The 21,906-nt window shown below is 40.6% G+C and overlaps 1 protein-coding gene and 1 long non-coding RNA gene across 38 annotated transcripts in view; one reads left to right on the top strand and one right to left on the bottom strand.

Annotated features, from left to right (window-relative positions):
- Positions 1–21,906, bottom strand: part of Clock (clock circadian regulator) — an 83,937-nt gene that overhangs the window by 7,739 nt on the left and 54,292 nt on the right. For 23 of the 36 annotated variants that reach the window (NM_001389254.1, XM_087584245.1, XM_087584227.1 and 20 more), the window contains 11 exon segments: positions 2,397–2,715; positions 7,721–7,926; positions 8,537–8,743; positions 9,722–9,874; positions 13,080–13,169; positions 13,573–13,673; positions 14,660–14,801; positions 18,180–18,255; positions 18,774–18,921; positions 19,678–19,784; positions 19,976–20,058. In NM_001389254.1, the coding sequence (NP_001376183.1) occupies positions 2,397–2,715; positions 7,721–7,926; positions 8,537–8,743; positions 9,722–9,874; positions 13,080–13,169; positions 13,573–13,673; positions 14,660–14,801; positions 18,180–18,255; positions 18,774–18,921; positions 19,678–19,784; positions 19,976–20,058 (1,632 nt within the window). 36 annotated transcript variants of the gene reach the window in all.
- The window catches only part of LOC108352740 (uncharacterized), a 30,099-nt gene continuing 17,372 nt past the window's right edge, over positions 9,180–21,906 (top strand). Inside the window, exons 1-2 of one of the 2 annotated variants that reach the window (XR_015637391.1) lie at positions 9,180–9,382; positions 11,254–11,471. This is a non-coding gene — a long non-coding RNA (uncharacterized LOC108352740). The remainder of the gene's footprint in view (positions 9,383–11,253; positions 11,472–21,906) is intronic. The other variant, XR_015637392.1, reaches the window with a different exon arrangement.

The following is a 21,906-nucleotide window of genomic DNA, read 5'->3' as shown; positions in this document are numbered from 1 at the left end:
TCACGTCACACCCCTGCTAGAGGATGAGGCAAATCACAGTCAGCTACTGTGGACACTGAAGCAGCCTCAGACCCCACAGCCCAGATTCAAGTGAAAACACATTCTTATAATAGTTCTACGTTTTTAAAGAAACCAAAATTCTCACTACAGACCCTGTTTCAAAAAAAACAAGGTAGACCGAGGAACAACATCTGAGGTTGACTACTGGCCTCCATACATTTGCACACAATGTAGAGTCAGACAGTAAGCACGGGTCTTAAGTAGACCTGGGATAACTTGCGCTATTCCTTCTGTAGATGTGTGACTCGGTCAGGCTGCCCACTTCTCTCAGCCTTGGCCTTTTCACTTTGTACAAAGTCAGCACAGCAGTCATGTTTACTAATACTAAAGAAGAAGGAGGACACAGTGGAGGCCGACGTCCTGTGTAGCTGTGGGAGGTAACAGAGTAAAGCAGCGCAAACACGCCCCCGTCACCAGTCCGGACATACTGTGGGCATCGTTCCCATGTCTGACCTTCAAAGTCTCAATTTTATGACTCTTTCTTCCACCCTGTTTTAACTGGCTGTTTGTTAGTCTGTAACTCTGGTATACAAAAAAGAGACCAGCTGAGAGAACCCGAGCACTTTCAAGGAAAATACTTTTGGAAGATAACACACTTGCTACAACATGTCTGAACTGTAGCTAGAGTGGGTGACTGACATCTGGGAGTATGTATGAAGGAAACCTACGCACACAAAGCCAAGGACAGCCTTAAAACATAAGGCAGGAAAATCTGCCAAGGCCCTTTACAACAGTTCTTGATTCGTTACTTGTACAACTCTTAGTAAGACAAAGAGTATGTTTAGGAAAGCACTACATATCTACTATCTTTATGGTTCTTATGTTTGGGGGTATATTTTTGTGGTGGGGGCAGGGAAGGAGAGACTGTTCTTTGTATTAAAAATATTCTTCAACGTTTATTTATTGTGTTTCTGTGTGCACCTGCCAGCGTTCCCCTGTGGAGGTCAGAGGACCATTTGCAGTCAGTTCTCTTCTCCCACCCTGTAGGATCTGGAGGTTGATCTTAGGATGCCAGGGTCAGCAGAAAGCACTTTACTAAGCCACCTCCATGGCCCCAAATGTTCATTCTTTTTAAGGGCCTGTCTTCTTTAACAGATTTAGAACATTGAGACCTTAAGGCATATCACATTTTAAGTTTCTGTTTAATTCCCACAGGATATATATCCATATATATCAAATATATGTTATCTTCACCTAAAGAACAGTCTGTGACTAGTTTTACTATTTGTAGTAATAGCTAACCAGTTATTAACTGCAGTACTTCAGACTTAAGCCCTATGAAAGCTGTGGGTATAACTAGGTAGTATTTAATTCAGCCAGATGGACTCCCAACAGAAACCCACCAGGCTCCCTGGCAGTGGACTATAGAAACTAGTTCTGCTGGTTCTCTGTTGGATCCCATCCAGGTGACTTTCTTCCGGATCCTCCGGATAGGCATTCTGTATGACTTATCCACATGGTATCTGGGTGGTTTTGTCAGGAATACGAATGTCGTATTACATTTGCCAATATTGTGGTCATCAATGCCAGCTAGCTACATACTTTATAGTATATTTAGCAATTTACATGCTTTTTAAAAAAAGGAATGAAGTATGAACTATTATTATGTCCAATATATTCATGAGGTCTGACAACTTTTGAGTGCTATGCCAGAGGTCACATGTATATGGTGAAGCAATGACTCAATTAAGGACATCCTGAGTTTAGAGCTCACATCCTAATGATAACCCATATTGCATCTACACTGGATTTCGCCTCTGACATTAATTTCTAACAAGAAAATTCTAATAAGCTGGCATGGTCGTGCATGCATGCCTGTAATCCCAGCACTCAGCAGGCAGAGGCAGGAGGATCTCTGAGTTCCAGGCCAGGTAGAAACACAACAAAACAATCACAGTCTAATAAAATTTGATCTGAGAAGTCAGGTAACTCCTAGGCCGAAAAGAGGGATCCTTCTTGATGTACCTGCCAATAAGGTAGGTATTGATGTACCAATAAGAGTACAGTTTGATGGTATCTAAGAAGAAAAAATGGTTCTTTTTATTGAATTCTGGAAAATAGGCTCAGTGAGTGACCTGACAGGGGTGGGCAGCAGGTCACTGTCCAGAAGCTCAGATAACTCAGTGTGGCTGGGCAAGACTTCAAAAGCTTTCCAAGACTGAAGAAAAGGCACAACAGTCAATCACACTGTTTTCTGGTTTTTTTTAGATACTTAAATCATACAGTAAGCTTTTAAGAATTTCCCAGATCCTTTACAAACCTATTCATTTAACATCTTATTTGATTATGAAAGAGCCAATCACCTGGAGGGAGGCAGCGTCTCCCTGGGGAGTTACCTGTAAGAACTGTTGTGGTGGCTGGGTCAGCTGAGCTGGCTGCTGAACTGAAGGATGCGGCTGGTCCTGGGAACTCTGCTGTGACTGGGGCTGCGGCTGCGCCTGCTGCGGCTGCTGCTGCTGCTGCTGTTGCTGCTGCTGCTGCTGCTGCTGCTGTTGCTGTGTTACTGACAAGGCCTGTGCCTGCTGCTGTTGTGTGGCAAAGGTAGGATAGGCAGTCACTACCTGACCCATAAGCATGGTACTTGGCACCATGACGGCCCCACAAGCTACAGGAGCAGTCACTAATTTGGTCACAAGTTGCTGACCTTGAGAAAACCTGTGAGAGAAAACAAAATGGAGTCAAATGACAATGCACAACTCAGCCTGCCATCGGAGCATTCATCTCAGATAATCCCCAGTGAAATGGCTCATTATGTTAGGAAAGCATATGCTCTTAGCTTCCGTTTTCAGAGACTGTCCTTGGAGGCTATTGATATAGCTTAGTGGTAGAGAGCACAGCACCAAAACTAATTTTAAAAGACCTTTTTGGGGAGATATCAGTAAAACAAAAAATGTATAATATAATGAGCATATTAGAACAAAAATAGACACAGCCAAAACACAACCTTTAAAAATATTCATACTCAAGATGGGGGCCTTTCATATCACACACAAAACCTCATTGAAATGAGTGAAAGATCCAAACAAATGCAAACACCACACTCTTAGACACGACAGTACCCAGGCTTCATGATACTGGACCTGGCAATGACCTCACCCACAACACCAAAGTACACGGAGTTGCTGACCTTACAAAAAAATCAACAGGACAACAGTAAGTTTAACATGTAAAGAGACATATATGGGGCTCTTACAATCAAACAACATTCAACCCATTTAAAAAAACTGGACAGGGGGTTGGGGATTTAGCTCAGTGGTAGAGTGCTTGCCTAGCAAGCGCAAGGTCCTGGGTTCGGTCCTCAGCTCTGGGGGAAAAAAAAAAAAACCAAAAAACCAACAAACAAACAAAAAAACAACAACAAAAAAAACTGGACAGTAGTTAAAACTTTTCTCCAAAAAACTACAGACAACAGACACAAATAAAATCTTCACTAGACCTCATCACTAGAGAACCGAAAATGAAAACAATAGGAAGCCATTGCATACCAATCAGGACATCGATTAATCGACTAGGAAAACGGTTGCCTTGATTTGCTTTCTATGGCTATGATAGGAGGAGGAGGAGGAAAGGGCTTAGACTTCCCAAGTCACAGGGCACTGAGGGAAGCCAAGGCAGGGAAAATGGAGGGAGGAACTGAAGCTGAAATCGGGGAGAGATACTGTTTACTGGTTTGTTCTTCTGGGCTCTCTTGTAAATCCCAGAGCCACCTGACAAGGGACTGCACTGTCACAGTACAGGGCCCTTTCACATGAGTCGTAGGAAATACCTAGACTTGACCCCATAGTCTGGAGGAGGTGTCCTTTCAAGTGGGGTTCTTCCCAGGTAACCAGCTTTTGTCCAGCAGACAGACAACTAAGCCAGACAATCCTGTAACAGTCTCTCAAGGGCCACAGGAAGAGGTCCTGTCTCTGAACACAGCACGGAGCCAAGGCAAAGTAACAGCCGTGCTCAGACACAGAGTGCCAACTTGGCGCACAGCTGCACCTACTCACAGCAGTCAAAAGTCAGAGGCAGGGGTTGGGGATTTAGCTCAGTGGTAGAGCACTTGCCTAGCAAGCACAAGGCCCTGGGTTCGGTCCCCAGCTCCGGAAAAAAAAAGAAAAGAAAAAAAAAAAAGATTGTAGTAAAAGTCAGAGGCAGCCCCCGGATTCGCAGGCGGGATGGCAGTAAATGCTATCTCTACATACATAAGGAGGAGTCTTTGTCCCTGGAGAGGATCTGATGTGTGAAAAGACAGTTGAGCCCTGAGAAAAGTATGTGAAGTGAAATAAACCTGTTACGAAAAAGTGAGAACTAGGTAGTACGTTTACATGGAGTGACTTCAGGGAGTCAAATTCATATAAACAGGAAATAAAATGGTGTTGCCAAACGCCAACAGGCAGAAAGGTTAAGAACTGTCTAATGAATTTCAGTTTGGTAAGATGAAAAATGTTCTGAAGATGGCTGTGGTGACAGTTGAAACCACACGTGGACGTACTCAAGGCCACTGACCAGCACACTTTAAAATGGTTAATATAGAATTTTTGTTATATGTTATTTTACCAATTAAAAATTTTAAAAGCAAACTTTTTATAAAATGGCAAGGTACTGAGATGTTGAGTATGAGTTGAACATGCTCATTTACTGCACTGTCAACTAATTCATGACCAAATTAAGTCTACGACAAAATAATGTTAAAACTTATATTTATAAAAAAACTTATATTCAAGGTTTTATTTTATAAATTTAAGAAGAAATGGCACTTCAAGGATAAATCAGAGTGTAATTTATCAACACAGCATATTACCCTTTGTCAGAATTTAGTGAATTTTCCTTTCATTTCTGATGACTTTCCTTGTGTGTACCATTCCTATGAGGTAAGTAAGGTTCATTCCTGATATAATGACAGCAGAACAGACACCACTGCTCCAGACAGAGGTGACAGTACACATATGGACTTTATTATTAATATAGTCCACATGATAAAAGCAATTTATTTATTTAGTTTTGCAGCGACAAAGATTGAACTGTGGGTTACCTGCACTCTACCACTGAGTCACATTCCCAGTCTTTTAAAAATGTGTATCAAGTTCATGTCAGACCTTAAAATTTAAATTTTATAGAATATAAACTTCAGGACCAAATGCATGGGTTCGAAAGAAAAATAAACAAACCAAAGAAATAAACCATCAAAATTTCTAAAACAAGTTCAAAGAAACAACAGGTACAGGATACTAAGACACAGATGAACTAAGGTTCGATTTCTCTGCAACGATGAACACCCACCCCACCCACTCCCCGACCAATAAATGCAAAACATAATCCAGCCATTTCTGGCACCAAATACATTCTTTAATATACACTGATTTACCTCCCATGGCCATACAGTCATTTGTCTGCTACAATGACTCTCTGAACTCTGCACAGAAGCTCAAACCATGTTTTCTGATAACAGGCCAACAAGCTCTTCCACAAAGCTTTTCCTGACCATGCTTTCATTTGCTTGCTTCAACCCACAAAACTCATCTCCTCTCCTAGAAAGTCCACCAAATATTTGTGAGCTAGTTATCCTTTTATTTTTATTAATCTTTTATTTCCTGTGAAAAAAAAGGAGCCCTTAAATGTTTGCTGAAATACGTTTCCTCCCCCACAAAATGTATTTACAAATGATTGCTAAAATACATCCTCCAAAATTCATGTCAGTCCTTCTCTCAGGCTTTAAAACCATCTTCTGGTTGGGAGAGTACATCATAGCAGCATGCATACCTAGCATGCAGAAGGCTCTGGGCCCAATCACCAGAAGCAAACAAACAAGCAGACCAAAATCAAACACAAATAAAAGTCAGCCCATGGAGGGCATTCCCATGTGTATCCAGGAAACTTCCCCAACAAGGTGACTGGACTTTTTAAGGTGAGTGAGGTGAGCTCCATTGCCTATATAAAATCCTGTAGCTTCCTTGGTCTGAACAACTATTGTTATTTTAAAAAGTCATATTGCTCAAGAAAACTGAGAAATATCTAAGCAGCAGCATACTTGTGAAGGAACATGAACTATTTCATATCATGTACTTAAGACCACAGAGATCTTATAGTTTATAAAAAGCTTCCCACCTGGGGACCCATCCCATATGCAGACACCAAGCTCAATCACTACTGCTGATGCCAAGCAGTGCTTGCTGACAGGAGCCTGATATAGCTGTCTCCTGAGGCTCTGCCAGAGCATGACAAATACAGAGGCAGATTCTTGCAGCCAACCATTGGACTGCAATGGAGGAGTCAGGGGAAGGACTGAAGGAGCTGAAGTAGTTTGAAACCTCATAGGAAGAACAACAATATCAACCAAGCAGACCCCCAGAGCTCCCAGGGACTAAAGCACCAACCAAAGAGCACACATGGAGGGACCCATGGCCCCAGTTGCATATGCAGCAGAGGATGGCCTTGTTGTGCATCAATGGGAGGAGAGGCCCTTGGTCCTGTGAAGGCTCGATGCCCCAAAGTAGGGGAAGCCAGTGTGGAAGGTGGGAGTGGGTGGGTGGGAGTGGGAACATCCTCATAGAGGCAGGAGGAGGGGGAGGGGGGATGGGAGAGGGGGAAACAGGATAACATTTAAAATGTAAATACATAAAAAATTTTAAAAAGCTTCCCAGTAAACTGTAATTGTGCAAAAAATTATTTTAATTCACCTATTCAGATTTCTCACTCAAGACCCAGATACCTTTTCTCTTTAATAGACACATCTATTTAGGCATCTAAACTGTCTAAGCTTTGAAAACACAGGCTCATAGTCACCCTCTGCCATAGCACTTGACCAAACTGTTAAAAACATACAATTTCTCATCTGAGACATGGAGAGATACAGGATGATACTAATATATAGTTTAAACATTTTGAGCAGAAAGATAAGCTATCCTATTGCTGCTCTCTTAACATCTTCACTAAAAGGACCCAAGGCACACTTGTACAGAGCCTGTAAAAGCTGTGTGTGACAGTGCACTACAACTGTGGCTTCTTTATCTGACAGCCCAGTTTGGAATGAAAAATAAAATTTAATGTTACTCTGCTGTCTTTAATAATAGATAAGGCATTTATTTCAAATTTAAAAAACTGTCTATAGTAAGCAACCAACTAAAATTTTACAGCAAAAAATAAAATTGTTGGTTTTGGAAAAAAGCATAAAACTAAGGACTGAACTGAGGGGACCTACCCATGCTAGGCAAGTTCTCTATTCCTAGGTTAAATAGCCATCCCCTAAACATACATTTTCATTTATTTGTTTTTATGATTTTCTTTTACTGTGTCTGCCACATCCATGCAGGCCTGGAGGAGACAAGAAGAGGCCATGAAACCCCACAGAGCTGGAGGTGGGGACTGAACTCCTCTTTCTAGAAGAACTTCATGTGCTCTTAAGTGCAGAGGCATCCCTTCAGACCATACAGGGCTTTCTAAAAATATCTATTTTATTTGTTTTATGTACGTGAGTGCACTGAGGCTGTCTTCAGACACACTAGAGGTCACTGGATCCCATTACAGATGGTTGTGAGCCACCATGTGGGTGCTGGGAATTGAACTCAGGACCTCTGGAACAGCAGTCAGTGCTCTTAACCACTGAACCATCTTTCCAGTCCTAGGTTTTTAATCAATCAATTTAACCTGGAAATAATAAATGAAGTATGACAATTACCTTATCTGTCTGTCCTGAGTGAACGTGGTGACTGTAGCACTCTGGGTGCTGTTCTGCGGCATACTGGATGGAATCGGGACCATGCTCCCAGCCGCAGGCTGAGAGATCACCATCGTATTGTACAGTGGGGCTGTCAGAGTGCTCGGCGTCTGGTTTGGAAGAGACGTTGGCTGACTGTGTCCACTCATTACACTCTGTTGACTCTGCTAGAAAATATTTTATGGAGATTATCTAAGTTACAGGAGACCATGCTTCTACTAGCCACCATCCAATAATGGTGACAGAACAGAAAAGGACTAGCAAAATCTATTATTCTGAGAGAAACCCAGACTGACTTGTAGTAGCTGGCTTAGTCTGGATGCTGTGATGGCATGTAAACCAGGACTTTAAAAGAAGCATGCTCTTCACAAGGAAGTAAAACTATCCACACAAGTTGCTGGTTAAAAGCAGGTCAGTCGGTCACACACTCGTGTTGTTCAGATGTAGTCACAGATACACAGTAATGAGTTTCCAGAAACCTAGAGTGTGAGGAAACTGCCTGTGCTTCCCCAACAGTCTGTCTATTCAGTTCGTTTGCCACTCATGCTCTTTGGTAAGTCAAAGACTTTATATACGGGAAGTCTGCACATTATAAAAGCTTGGCACAATTACTAAACTAGGCCTAAACATTTTATAAAATTATTAAATATAAAAATATTTAACAGTAACATTTTCTACAAAATATTTTAATGATCAATAGTTTATGCTCTAACTTTTATTAAAATTTAGACGCTGATACACTGCAGCCTTTTTTAACCAGGTATTTGAGTCAATTACCTGAGTTGATGTACTTTGTAAAGTCTGCTGCTGGATCATGTGCTGGCCTGTGCTGACATGGCCAGCATTCACCCCACTCTGAATCTGGTTAACAGGGACAACTTGGCCTTGCATATTTATAGGTGTGAGTTGCTGGATATTGGAATTTCCAGAGGAAAGTTGAACAGAACCAAAATTCAGTCCAGGGTTTGATTGCTGCAAAAACATCTTTGAAAATAAAGACTACATTTTAATGAAATTTCTTTGGCAGGTAAGAAGGCTCAACAGGAAAAAAAAAAACTAAAAAAGAAGGCTTAGTAGGTACAAGTATTTGTTGCACAAGTCTGACAGTCTGAGTTTGGTTCCTGGATCCCATAGCGAAAGAACAGATTCCCCAAAGTTTTCTTCTGACCGCCACATATACTCTTGGCACATCTATGCACACACACAATAATTTTTAATTACATTTGCGGTGGGGGGGTGCTGGGAATCAAACTTAGGGCTGCAAACATTTTGCCAATGAGCTACATTCCCAGCCTAAATATGCTTTATAGTTAAAAACAAACCAACCAACCCAGAGAACACTCAAAGAAACCAAGCGAAGTGCAGTTTAACAGTCAAGTCACGAGGACATTGCATGCGAACAGTACCAGTAGCAATAGTAACAATATAATATGATGCTACACATTTACATTTCCACTCACACACAACATCCATCAATCCTGTTACTCAGTGCTGCTCAGAGACCTGCTGCTGGCAGCTTGTATCCTCACTCACTCTAAGTTTGTAACCATGTTCAGAAGAAATGGTCACTTAGTTTCCCTTCAGCAAAGCCCTAGTGCCCTAGGCGGCCCTGTTTGTTAAATAGTAAGTGTCTTAGTCAAGTAACAGGAATCATATCTATTGGAATTTTATTAAAACTATTATAAACTCCAACCTTAAATGTTTGATAAAATATAATTTTATATTATGGACTTGAACTTACTAAAATTGCAAGTTCATTAGTCTAAAAACTAGTGATGCTGATAGAAATGTCCTTAGCATGAGTATTTTTTGGGGCTCTATACTATTAAGCAAATAGCCAATGTTTTCAAAACTGGGAAAAATAGACCTCTTGCCTGAGCTTTCCTTTAAAAAAAAAAAAAAGCCAATTTTTAGGAACCCAAAACATGAAAGAGATCTCTGTGCTCAGACAGAATAAATTACCTGTAGCCCTTGACCATGGACCATTTGAAGTTGTTCTTGAATTTTCCTTAGTTCTTCTTGCTGCCGATGAATATTTGCTTCTATCATGCGTGTCCGCTGCTCTAGCTGGTCTTTGAGATGCTGCATGGCTCCTAACTGAGCTGAAAGCTGAAACTGGAGCAGCACATGGAAAGAGAGCACAACACACCTTAGACCCCCTTGGCAGCAGCTGTGCAGTGTGAGGAGTGAGCAGGCGGTGCTGGGAGTCAGTCGGGAACGCCTTCCCGAACTCCCTCTCTACTCGGCTTTGCTGCACTGGAGCTGGGGCCCACAGTCAGTTTCTGCTACAGACACCCAGGAACCTGCACAGACACCACTGGGGGTGCTGCAAGGAAGGTACACAGGCTCCTGGCAGCGGTGTTTGTGCTTTTCTTCCACCACAAGTGCCAGTGGGGAGCTTCCCTTCTTAACAGCACTGCAGTGAACGTCTCTAGCCTCATAACCCCTCCTGGGGCAGCAGGGGCAGGGTTTAGGAGGTTAGCGTCGATGGTTCCCTTGGCTCTTCTCACTCTGATTTACGGTAGTGGTTGCTCTCACACTTTTGCTTTTTTCCCCCTTCCTCTTCTTTCTTTTTTTTTTACAGTTACAATTTAGTATCTGGGAAGGGGCACACGCCACAGAATGTGTGTAGGTCAGAGGACACTTGGAAGAGTCGGTTCTTTCTTTACCCATGCAGGTCAGGCTGTCAGGCTTGGCAGCAGGCGCCCTTCCTTACCCACTTGTCCATCTGGCTGCCCCCTACTCTTATTATAGTTCTCAGAGATTCTTCTTTAAGTTATTAGTTGATATATTTTTATATTACCCCTGCTTGGATTCTGGTATGCTTTTGATTTCTGACTCGTTCTTGCCTGATTACAGAAGAAATTACAGTGAGACGGTCTGAGAGTGTTGAGGTGTGAGGGCACATTCCTTATCCTTAGCGCTGAGGAGGCAGAGCCAGGGAACTCTCAGTGATGTCAAGGCCAGAAATTTCTAGGCCAGCCAGAGCTAGAGTGAGCCCCTGACAGAAAGAGAGAGAAAGCCGACATCCCGAGCTTATGTCGCACTTTAACAATTTAGTAGCATGAGTTCCTCAGTTGCTCACTTCTCTTCTCCATTTTACCAAATGAGAATGCACCCAGCACCTGAAACGACTCCATAGCAAATCCTGTCATCTCTAGAGTCCCCTCTGTGTGTACATCGCAGAATTATCCAAAGCTAGGCAGGAGGATCACAAGTTCAAGACCTACCTGGGATACAGAGTGAGTTCAAGGTTAGCCTAGGCAGCATTTTAAGGCCCTGTCTCAGAATTACAAGTAAAAAGAAAGGGCTTGAGGGCTCACAGATAGCGCATTTGCTCAGAATGTTCAAGCCCCCAAGTTTCAGTTCCTTGTATCCTCCTTCCTCCCCACATATTAAAATCACTAATCTTCATCTGACTGACAACCAATATTTTATTCTGGTGCTATTTTGAAAAAACTTATAATACTTATTATCTAATACTATCTTTACAGCAGCTTAAATGTAGTTTTGAAAAGCTAAGCAACTCTAAGAAATCGTGAGTGAGCAGAGTTTTAATCTTCTGGTAGTCACGGCCAGTTACGGAGCTACAGTGCAGACAACGACCATCACTGCTCCTGCGGGCATTCCCATGAGGATCCTGTACTCCAGAGGAGCAGAGCACTCCCTGTACTGAAACTCCACTTCCAGTTTCCTGCAGTGAACTGCACCGGTAAGTGGGCAATGCCCACCCTACCTTCCATGTTCTGGCTTCAGGAAGGTTGTACTAGATGAATTCTTCTGAAATATGTGCTAAGGATACTGATTCCTCTTCTTCTTTTTCTAAAATGGCTTCGCACTGTAGCCTTGGCTGCACTTTACTCTCTTTCATAGACCAGGTTGGCTATGTCACACTTCTGGTGATCCTCCTGCCTCTGCCTCCCAGGTATTGCACCATTGCCTCTGACTTCTGGATATTACTTTTTAAAGCAAAAACCACCAGATTTTGAAGATGCAATGACCAACTGATACCATGTATTAAATTCTATTAGGTTTGAGAAATTTAGTACTTCTATTTTCTCATGCCTTTAAAAAATGGTAGTTAAAATGTTTATTTTTATGTCCTACAAATATATTTTATTATAACTAAAAAGTTATTTTTTTCTACATGTAAATGTTTTCACAATTTAAAGCATTTCTAATAAGTACAAACCAGAAAAATAGAAACAAACACAGAATACAAGATAACAAGAAAAAAAAAGTAAAGTGTAGACTGAATGAACAGAAGACTGGATGCTTAGCTGTACTTTTTGATATAGTATATATTTCAAGAAAACACCTCTATAAAGACATTAATGATGCTTAAGTGACAACCCAAGATTAAAGAATATTAAATGTCTGCATGTTACATAAAAACTGCCTATACTTCAAAATAAGATGTGCAGATTCAATTTAATATTTAATAAGTACTGTTGCATAGTGTGGCTTAAATCAGGATTTAGTGTCAAATAAAATGAATGCTGAATGTGCTCTAAATCATGAGAAGCTACGCAGTAGTGCTTTGGGAACCCCTTTTCTCTGCTGGTCTCTGCATTTACACCTCTTCCTTTGGACTAAGGCCATCTTCCATGTCTAAAGACCTTTCCTTCATTCTTTTTTTTTTTAGGTTCTCACAAAGTTCAGGCTGGCTGTGAATTTACTATATAGCTGAGGGTGACCTTGAATTCCTGATTTTTCTGCTTCTGCCCCGCCCCCTGACATGCACTACCATACTTGTCTTTTTCCACTTGTTTAAGCTGCATTTAAGGATCCAGGGTGCAGACTAAACTGACATGGCATCTTAGTGATGTCATTCCCTCTAGATCAAATGCCTGTGAACACAGACATACAAGTACTGTTGGCACCTGATGTGTGGAACTCAGTGTATACAGATAACTAGATAGATAGCTCTGTGCAAACGAATGGGCCAACAGAATACACTTAAATCTTCCAATATCCATAAGGAAGAACAAAATGCACTGGTATATTCATGTTTAAGCTTATCATACCTGTAGGCTGTTGTTATACAGCAGATGTTATAGCACAATAAGCAAGAAGGTTCTCTGTGGTATATGACTGTCATTTATCTTTAAAGACACAGGTACCTGTGATTTTATCTCATAAGAGTCCAGAGGTACCCAAAATCATTGTAAGAAACAAAAATGTCACTACATATTCTAAATACTTCCAACTAAGATTCACTGTTTTTATAATGCTATGTATTTATATATACAATACAAAACCATATTTGCTTAAATGCAATTATCATTTGTAAATGCTCAACTAAAACAAACAAAAATACCTGTGACATGCCTTGTGGGATTGGTAAATTTGCAGCTTGAGACATCGCTGGCTGTGTTAATGATGAACCAACTGACTGGGAGTTTATGGACTAGAAGCAAAATAAAAGATGACAATGAGGTGACGCTCACACTCACCTGAGTACTCCCACCACAATATAATACAGTGTCTTATCATTCAGTGACGATCAACCTCACACTCTGTTGTGTCGGAAGGGAGCCAGGCTTTCTACTCTTACTCCCTCTTTCCCGTGGTACCTAGCACAGGCCCTGGGATGTACACTCAATTACAAGTTGAGTGGACTGAACTGAAGGCAACTGGAATTTAATAGTAGTTCTTGCTCAGCAGTTTTCCACAATTAGAAACAAAATTATAGTATTTTATTCAAATATGGAAATGATTTTGAGTGTCCTATGTCACCAAAAGATTTGGTCCTCCCAGAAAGGGACATCAGAGAATCACTAAAGGGCTGTGGTGCTAGCAAGAGCGCTCACCTGACTACTGAAGGATGACCTCCGCTGTGTCATCTTCTCATGAGCTGGCAGGTGCGGTCTGGGAGGAGTGCTAGTATCAGTGGGGATCTTTGTCGGCGTTGCTGAAGCCAGTCAACGGAGAACAGAATTAGTACTTACAGACAATCTGAATGATTAATCTCAAAAGATGCTTCAACAAATGGAAAAGCTGAGTAAGTTATTAGATAAAACTTAAATCCATGCCTATAATATTAATTTTAATTACTTTTTAAAGGACAAAGCAAACATGTGAGATAGTCAAACTTTAAAAACAGCTCCTCTCATCACCCTCAAGGGATAGGCTTCAGAACTCCCTATAGATATAAAAATCCACGCACAGTAACAAACAGTCAGTGCTCCTTATCACCCCGGTGCATCCTTCTGGGTAACTCCAATCCACAGATCACTGCAGTACCTAACAGTGCACACGGGATAACACAGCAGCAGCACTGCTTAGAAGATACAGCGAGAAAAGAAGCCACACACGCTCCCTATAGAGACGACTGAGGAGGCATGCTCTATCATATGGCTGTACATACAGCTACTGTTGAAATAAAGACAGTTACCAAGTCTTCATAAATTAAAGGAAAAGGCTAGAGCTAGACTTCGCTACTAGGGAAGGCTCAGTGGTTAATAGCACTTATTGCTGCAGAGGACCAAGGTTCTCTTCCCATCGTCTATGAGGTGGTTGACAACCATCCCTAACTTCGGTTCCAGGGCGTCTGAAAACCTCTTTTGACCTCCATGGGGATCAGGCACACTCAATGTACAGATCACACGCAGGCAAAACATTCATAAATCTTAATTACCTGGTTTTACAATGAAAGATAGAATTTTCTCTTTTCGAGGAATAATTTAAGTTAAGCAGAATATTACCACCTACATATCATCATTTCATCACCCTAACTCTTTTCTAAAGAGAAGTAATTTGCTTCTCAATGGAAGTTTACTTCAAAACTGGAAAAGCCTGGCATTTGAAGATGTGCTTGACCAAAGTACTGACGTCAGCAACATAACTGAGAAGACAAGACCGCTCGGAAACACACTTGTTTTCAGCTAAGGCACTTACAGGAAGGGTCTGAGACTGCTGTGTGCGAGGACTTTCTTGAGCTTCTGGAGGAGGCAGAAGGAGTTGGGCTGTGATCGAACCTTTCCAGTGCTTCCTTGAGACTCACTGTGTTTATACGATTGTCAGACCCAGAATCTTGGCTCTAAGGAGACAGGAGGAAAATGAATGTTTTCTCATTGATCTCTGGGGCTGGAGAGACAGCCAGTGTGTAGAAGCACGTGCCTACACCTGAATCTCCAGAGACCACCTACAGCTGGGTCCATAGCACGCCTTTGTAATTTCAACACTTCTGTGGCAAGATGGGAGGCACGGACAGGCAGAATTCCCCCAAAGTACAAGGGACAGCTAGATTGGTGTGCACAGCTGAAGAAGAGGGTGCCTCACATGAGGTGAACTGTGAGGAATGACATGCATGCACACACACACACACACACACACACACACACACATGCACACACACGCACACCCACATGCACACCCACACAGAGAGTAAATCATTCTTAGTTTTTGCCTAAAATAAAGCTGAAAAGTGTGTGTTTGTATACTAATTAAGAAAAAAATCTTATTTTAATACTGTTAAAGTTTGTCTTCATTCTCTATTTAAAAAATAAAAAGTCTCAGGTTAGACTTTTGTATTTAGTTCAAATATTTAACTCAAAGTAGATCAAATATTATGAGCTAAAACTATAAAACTCTTAAAGAAAGCATAAGGAAATGGTTTCATGACAGTGGATTTACCAGTAAACTGGAATTCACAAAATTAAAAACATTTATGCATCAAAAGACAATGCCAATAGAATAAAAGCAACCGACAAGAATGAGAGGAGGTATTTAAACATCATTATCTGATCAGTAATCAATATCTAGGCTACAAAACTCTCTACAATGACAACTCAATTATGAAAAGGGGAAGCGATCACATCCCATGTACTGAGATGTACTTGTGTTCCTGGCTGAGACGAGGTCTCACATACAAGCCGTGAACCCGAGACAATTCTCCCCAGCTGCACCCGCACCTACTGGGCAAAGACTAAGAGGATCACCCAAGCTCAGCTTGGACCACACATCAAGATTCTCTGTCAAGGAACAACAAACCCAAACAAAACAACAACAAGGTGGACATGGTGGCACTTCAAAACACAGGGGGTGCAGAGGCAAGATGATCAGGGGTTCAAGGCTGTTCTTGAGTACATAATCACCCCGAGGACAGCCTGGGCCATATGCGACCTGATCAAAAAAATAAAAAATAAAAAAGGGTAATAAATGAGTAGTTAAGTAAGAAAGTAAAAAAGGTAGAGGAGAAATAAATACTTCTCCTGAGAGGATATAAAACCCTCACCAGATATATTACTCAAACTTACTAACCAGGGAAATACAAATCAAAACCAGTCATGCTGACTTGTGTTCTATTAGCATGGCTAGGACACTCGGGTGGAAGATACCTGTTTGAATCCAGCCTAGTCTGTATGTTGGGTTCCAGCTACTCAGTGCTACGTAGTGAGACCCTGTCTCAATCAAAATGAAACAAAACAAAAATAACAACAATCCTCCCACTTCTCAGAAAATAAACAGTGTGGTAAAGATGTGAAGAAAATTCTCATGGCTTGGCACTGGGACTGTAAAACATTATGGCCTCTACAGAAAAGAGTATGGTAGCTTCCTTCAAATTTCAACAAAGAGTAACAAAACATATGATCCAGTATTCTACTTCTTGGTATACACCCAAAGAAAAGAAGTAGAAACTCTAGTCGGTATCTGTGGTAAAGGCAACCCAGGATTCCATAGGCTAGCAAGAGGATCCACCCATGACAGACTACTACTCAGCCTCAAAACAAAGGGACATCGGTTACAAGCTATAGCATAATGAACCATGAGAATACTGTACCAAATAAAAATGGCCAGTCACAAAGGAAGTACTGCATGAGTTTGTTCACAGCACTCAGAGTAGCCAAACTAGAAACAAGTAAACAAAACTGTAGTTGGAAAGAGCTGGAGGGAAAGGGACGGAAAGCTGTTTAATAACAGAGTTTATGTTGAGGATGAAGAGGTTCTGTGCGTGGGCAGCAGTGACAGATATATAAAGTGGATATTACAATGCTGAAGTATGCTCTTAAGATCATTACAATTGTCATTTTATCACATATTTTTACAAATAAGTAACAGAAGAAAGAGTGCTTTATTTTACTACGTCCTGTAAAATCGTAGGAACTCAACATTTGCTGCTGATCTCCAGCTTTGACTTCTCTAGGACTTCACTATGCAGATGAAGTACCCACTGTCCTACCCTTCCCTACTATCTTTCCGTGACCCTGTAAACCATGCTTCCTGTTCTGACAGCTCATAGGCTCACAGTCTAGAAACAACTGCAGGTGGCTATGATAGTCACTAACTTCAAATGTTTGTTCAGTTCTAGTCAGCAAAGTTGCCCAAGTGTACAATGGCCTCACTTCCCTATTCTTAAAAATTATCCCAAGCCTTTCCCACTGTGCATAAATCACTGTGGTCCCTCTCTCAACTGACAGTCTTTCCTTATAGAGATGAGAATATTTATTTCACCACAACCAAAACCAATACCTACCTTGGATAGAGTATACTAGTGCTTCCTCACCCACCCCACACTTAAAATAGTATCAGTGTCCCCTGCAGTCTTCCACATGCAGCAGTGAACGAGAACCAAGCATGCATCTTTATTTCAGGGCGATACACGACTGCTCGAATGTATGCTAATATGTGTAAATGCAAAACATCTGATCTCACAGTCCTCACTCTGGGGTGGAGGGCATGTGCCCCAATGCCTTATCTCCTTCTTCATTAACATGGCTTTTCCTAGCCTGTATCGTTGCGCACACCGCTCACTGCATCTCAGCCTTTAGAACCTTCCATGTACCTTCAATGTACATAAAACAAATGACCTTGCATTTTTACCTTGGCTCTGAATACTTCTTTATTCATCTGCTCGAAACACTAGAACCAACTCCCTTGTAGGTCCCATCAGAAGTGGGGGTTTTCTGTCTTAAGACTGAAATCCTAACTGCACAGGATGAAGACAAGCCCTCCTGCTACTGCTACAAACCATCCCCGCCTGCCTTAAGTCCCAAGTGTGGAGCTATGTCCCATGGTCTGTGACCTGTGGTCATGGGTCAATCCTGTGGTGACTTCTGGCTCAGTGTCCCAAAGCGCCTCTGCTCAAGCCACAGCAGCAGCAATTCCTTAGTGTTGCCCACTCAGAACCTTCCACTGCTCTTCAGTCACTAACTCTTGGTCATATCTTAAGTCCATCATCTTGATTCAAGCACCCTCATATTTGACCAAAACCTGCCATATTAACTACTCTTCCCGATTATCTGCTAATTTCAATATTCTTTCACCTAATTAACTTTTAAATAGCAAAATCTTTGGTTCCTTTTTAGATCCAAATGGGATTTTAAAATAGTGAATTCAAAATAAAAATTGAGGATACTCAAATATCTCTCACAAATTATTGAGGAACAAGGTAATAAAGACACTGTAAGAAACATACTTTGTCAGCAGCTGTCTCGGGAAGAGACTCCTCAATGCCAAGTTCTCGCCGTCTTTCAGCCCTAACTTCTGCATAACTACAAATGGAAAGAACCACATTTAAATGTTTGGTCATTTATTTTAAAAAAAACCACAGAGATGCAATCAATTGGTGTTTGCTATGAATCTCCCTTAACCATCAGGAATTTTGTGCTTTTTGTATACATTAAACAAACCCAATAATACCTACAGCTTACTGCCTAAATTCAATCTCTATTCTACAATCAGGTGACCTACAAATGATCTGAAGGAGCAAAGCAGTTAAGTAAACAGAAACTAAATGATAAAATAATGATTGGCACAGTTTTCTGGTTTTTGCTTTGCTTGAAGTGCACTGGCATTTCAATATTGGTACAACTTTTGCTACACAGCACAATACTCAAGTCAGGCCTTACATATCTATACACTATCTACATCATATTTCTACCTATTAAGTAAGCTTAATATTAAAAAATATTAAGTATTAAAACTGGGGCACACTATCGTTCATTAAAAAACCTCATAAAAACGCTCTTTGGTTATTAGTATACCTTACACATTTTCTTAAAGTTATTACCTTACTACAGTGTGAGTACAAACGATGAACTCTGGCCTTGAGTTCCACTGATGGTAAGTGATATAGTAATGAGTCTGAAGCCAAATCCACTGCTGTCCTTTGGTCAAGAACCTATAGTAACATGATTTGCCTTTTCCATATTGCATTACTAAAAAAAAAGAAAAAGAAAAAAGAAAACAGAAAGAAATGAATATTTTTCTTTGATCTGTACTTAGCTATGAAAAAAATCTCAATTTTTTAAACAAAAGCTGGCATTTACATTTAACTCTTTATAAAGATATAATTATTTTCTGGCTTTCAGAAATATGTATCAACTACAAAAAAAATTTTTTTAAGAACTAGTTTAAGGTTCCCTGAATAACCAGAAGTCTAGATTCTAACATTTCAGTCAGTTACTGCTGTTATACATTTTTTCATTCATAATAAACTCTATATACTGAAGCCATACTGTTAACTTGCCTAGATCTTTAACACTTAGGAAGGAACAGTTAATAAACATATTTTTCCCAAATTACCGTTACATATGATATCTCTGGGGCTTTTCATTTTTAAAGCTTTAATTAACCAAAAACCAGAATAACGTCATTGTCTGAAATTATTGTTCAGTAAAGTTTTCCAAATTATGCTTCCCAAATTATTTCAAATGCTAGGTTCTAAAATATTTTAACTGGTGTTAAGCAAAAATTGGGCTTTGTAGTTAAAGTGATTTGGGAAACTTTATGTTCTTCTTTACTACACTGTAAGATTTTCCTTTGTATGCAAGACCAAGATCAAGTATAAACCTGTACCTTCTGTATACATTTATAAAAACAGTTCTAAATCCTTTCTGTGTCTTTCATGAGTAGAACAGAGCATCTACTTGTGTTTTAAAATAGTTCTCAACAGAAACATTAAGATTACTTACAGTGCTCATGACATTTTGCCAGACTTTCTAGGTCGTCCACATGATAGTAATCATAGCCTGATGTTCCCAGGACTTCAAACGGCAGATAGCCTATGATTGGCGGCGCCCTAAGTCACAGTAATCACAGATATCATCAGTTCAGTTTTCTACAGGCTACATTACAGACACATGTGTTTGGGAAATAGGCTTTATTTTTTTCAAAAATGGATAATGAATTTTAAAACCCATTATGTTCCTGGTGCCCCTTACTGTCCAGAATTTCACGACTATTGCCTTTTCTCTTTAAAGGTGATGTTACCTGTGATCTAGAAATAGAAACTTCCATTCTAAACTGTGTCTAGATGTGAACTCTTCATTCGGTTCTTCAACAGTACACATTTCCTACAAACAAATTAACAAGCATAGTTTAGAAGTAATTACCTGTGCCCGCGAAAACATTAAATATTGTTAGCTTAAGTCATTATTAAATTAACTTTCATCTAGACAAATTTTTATACGTTTTAGATTTTAGGATTAAACACAAGTGTAACCAGCTGACGATACAAGTGCTAGCCTGGAGTTTGTGAAGTCCTAAGTTTGATCCCCAACGATTCTTCTAATCACCTGAGACAAAAACAGACAAAACCACAGCCACTAGCAGATGCCAGTCCCAGGTCAGTAGTTACAGTCACTCAGTCACACGCCTAAGATCCTACTTAGACACCCAGATCTTCCTTCTGATTTACACTCCCATGTCTCAGGGTCTAAGCCGACAGGCCAAACCTCATGTATGGCCACAACTTTCCATCTCATCAATGGCCTCACTTCTGCATCCTCACAGAGCTAGACTCAACATGTTCTTTAATAGTCAAAGTAGCCACACAACATTTTCTTTTAATAAAAAGACTTGTTTTTATTTTTGTGTATAAGTGTATGTATGCATATGTCTCTCTGCAAGTCACATGTGTGCCTATGGAGGGCACTGGATCCCCTACAGTTGGAGTTACAGCAGGCTGTGAGCCACCATCCATGCACACTTAAGTTCTTTGAAGTAATAGTAAATGTTCTTAACCACTGAGCCATCTCTTCAGCCCCTAGACACTTCTATTTAACCTTCTAGGTGCTGTAGAACCCCCCCATATCACCTAGCTTTAGTGACACTCACTGTAGAACCCCCCCCTCCCCCATATCACCTAGCTTTAGTGACACTCACTGGATCACCTCACGCCAAAGCCTCTCATCCATCTTCCCATCCCTCAATCTGTCTTCTATTTAGGGGTCAGCCATTACCATCACCTTAGTAATACTCAAATATGAGCAAACAACCTCCCTGCTTAAAACTCTTCTATGGTTTCTCATGCTGAAATCTCTTCATGGAGAAAACCACAGATAGGACAAATTTTCATGCCTGGCCTTGGCTTACCTCCCTGACTTAAGTTCTAACTATTCTTCCTTTCATATACATGAAACCTAGTTTCTGTTGTACAGAGCAATCCATGACACTCCCTCCTCTCCATCCTTTCGTCATCTTCAATGACAGTTATAAGCCAGGGCTTTCAAAGAAAAATAATTTCAATCAAGTCCCACTTACTAGATAAGACTTTCAGCAAGCAACTTCCCTAAGTTTAAATATAAAAAATTATAATAGCATCTATCTCTGAAGAGTGAGAATTATATGAGAAAAGTAGGTATCTGCCCTCTAATTTCCTAAGAGCAAAACAGGGAGAGCAAGACTAAGGTCTTCTGTTAACTCAGGGCTCTGTCTTGTACTATGCTGTCACCCAAATTTAAATGTCACCATGGCTTCTTTCTGTCTCTAAAGACTGAAACAGTTCACTTTTCTATTTCCCTACTAAACATCTGCTTATGGATGCAAGCAATAAAAATACATAATTTAAAATTCAGAAAGCAGAGGCTGGTTAGAGCCGTGGCTCGGCAGTTAAGAACCTTGGCTCCTTTCCAGGAGGACTGGGGTTCAGGTTTCAGTACTTACATGGTAACTTACAACTGTATGTAACTCCAGTTAATAAAACTAACAAAAAGGAATAAAATGGCAAATTATACCCGGTAAAGCTGCATTCTTTTTGTAAAAAAAAAAAAATTCACCTAGTTTTTTTCAGACTTCTTTCCTGATAGTAAACTACACACTCAACTCAGTATAAAAGCAGAGAAACAGTAACATGCAGCCATGGGACGCACACCTGCAAGGAATACACTAAAGCAAGAAGTTACATGTGTAAAGGGTGTATT

The sequence above is a fragment of the Rattus norvegicus genome, chromosome 14 (genome assembly GCF_021556685.1).
Source record: "Rattus norvegicus strain SHRSP/BbbUtx chromosome 14, alternate assembly SHRSP_T2T, whole genome shotgun sequence".
Taxonomy (NCBI): Eukaryota; Metazoa; Chordata; class Mammalia; order Rodentia; family Muridae; genus Rattus; species Rattus norvegicus.
The sequence above is the reverse complement of the archived record's forward strand: the minus strand, read 5'-3'. Positions and strand labels throughout refer to the sequence as shown.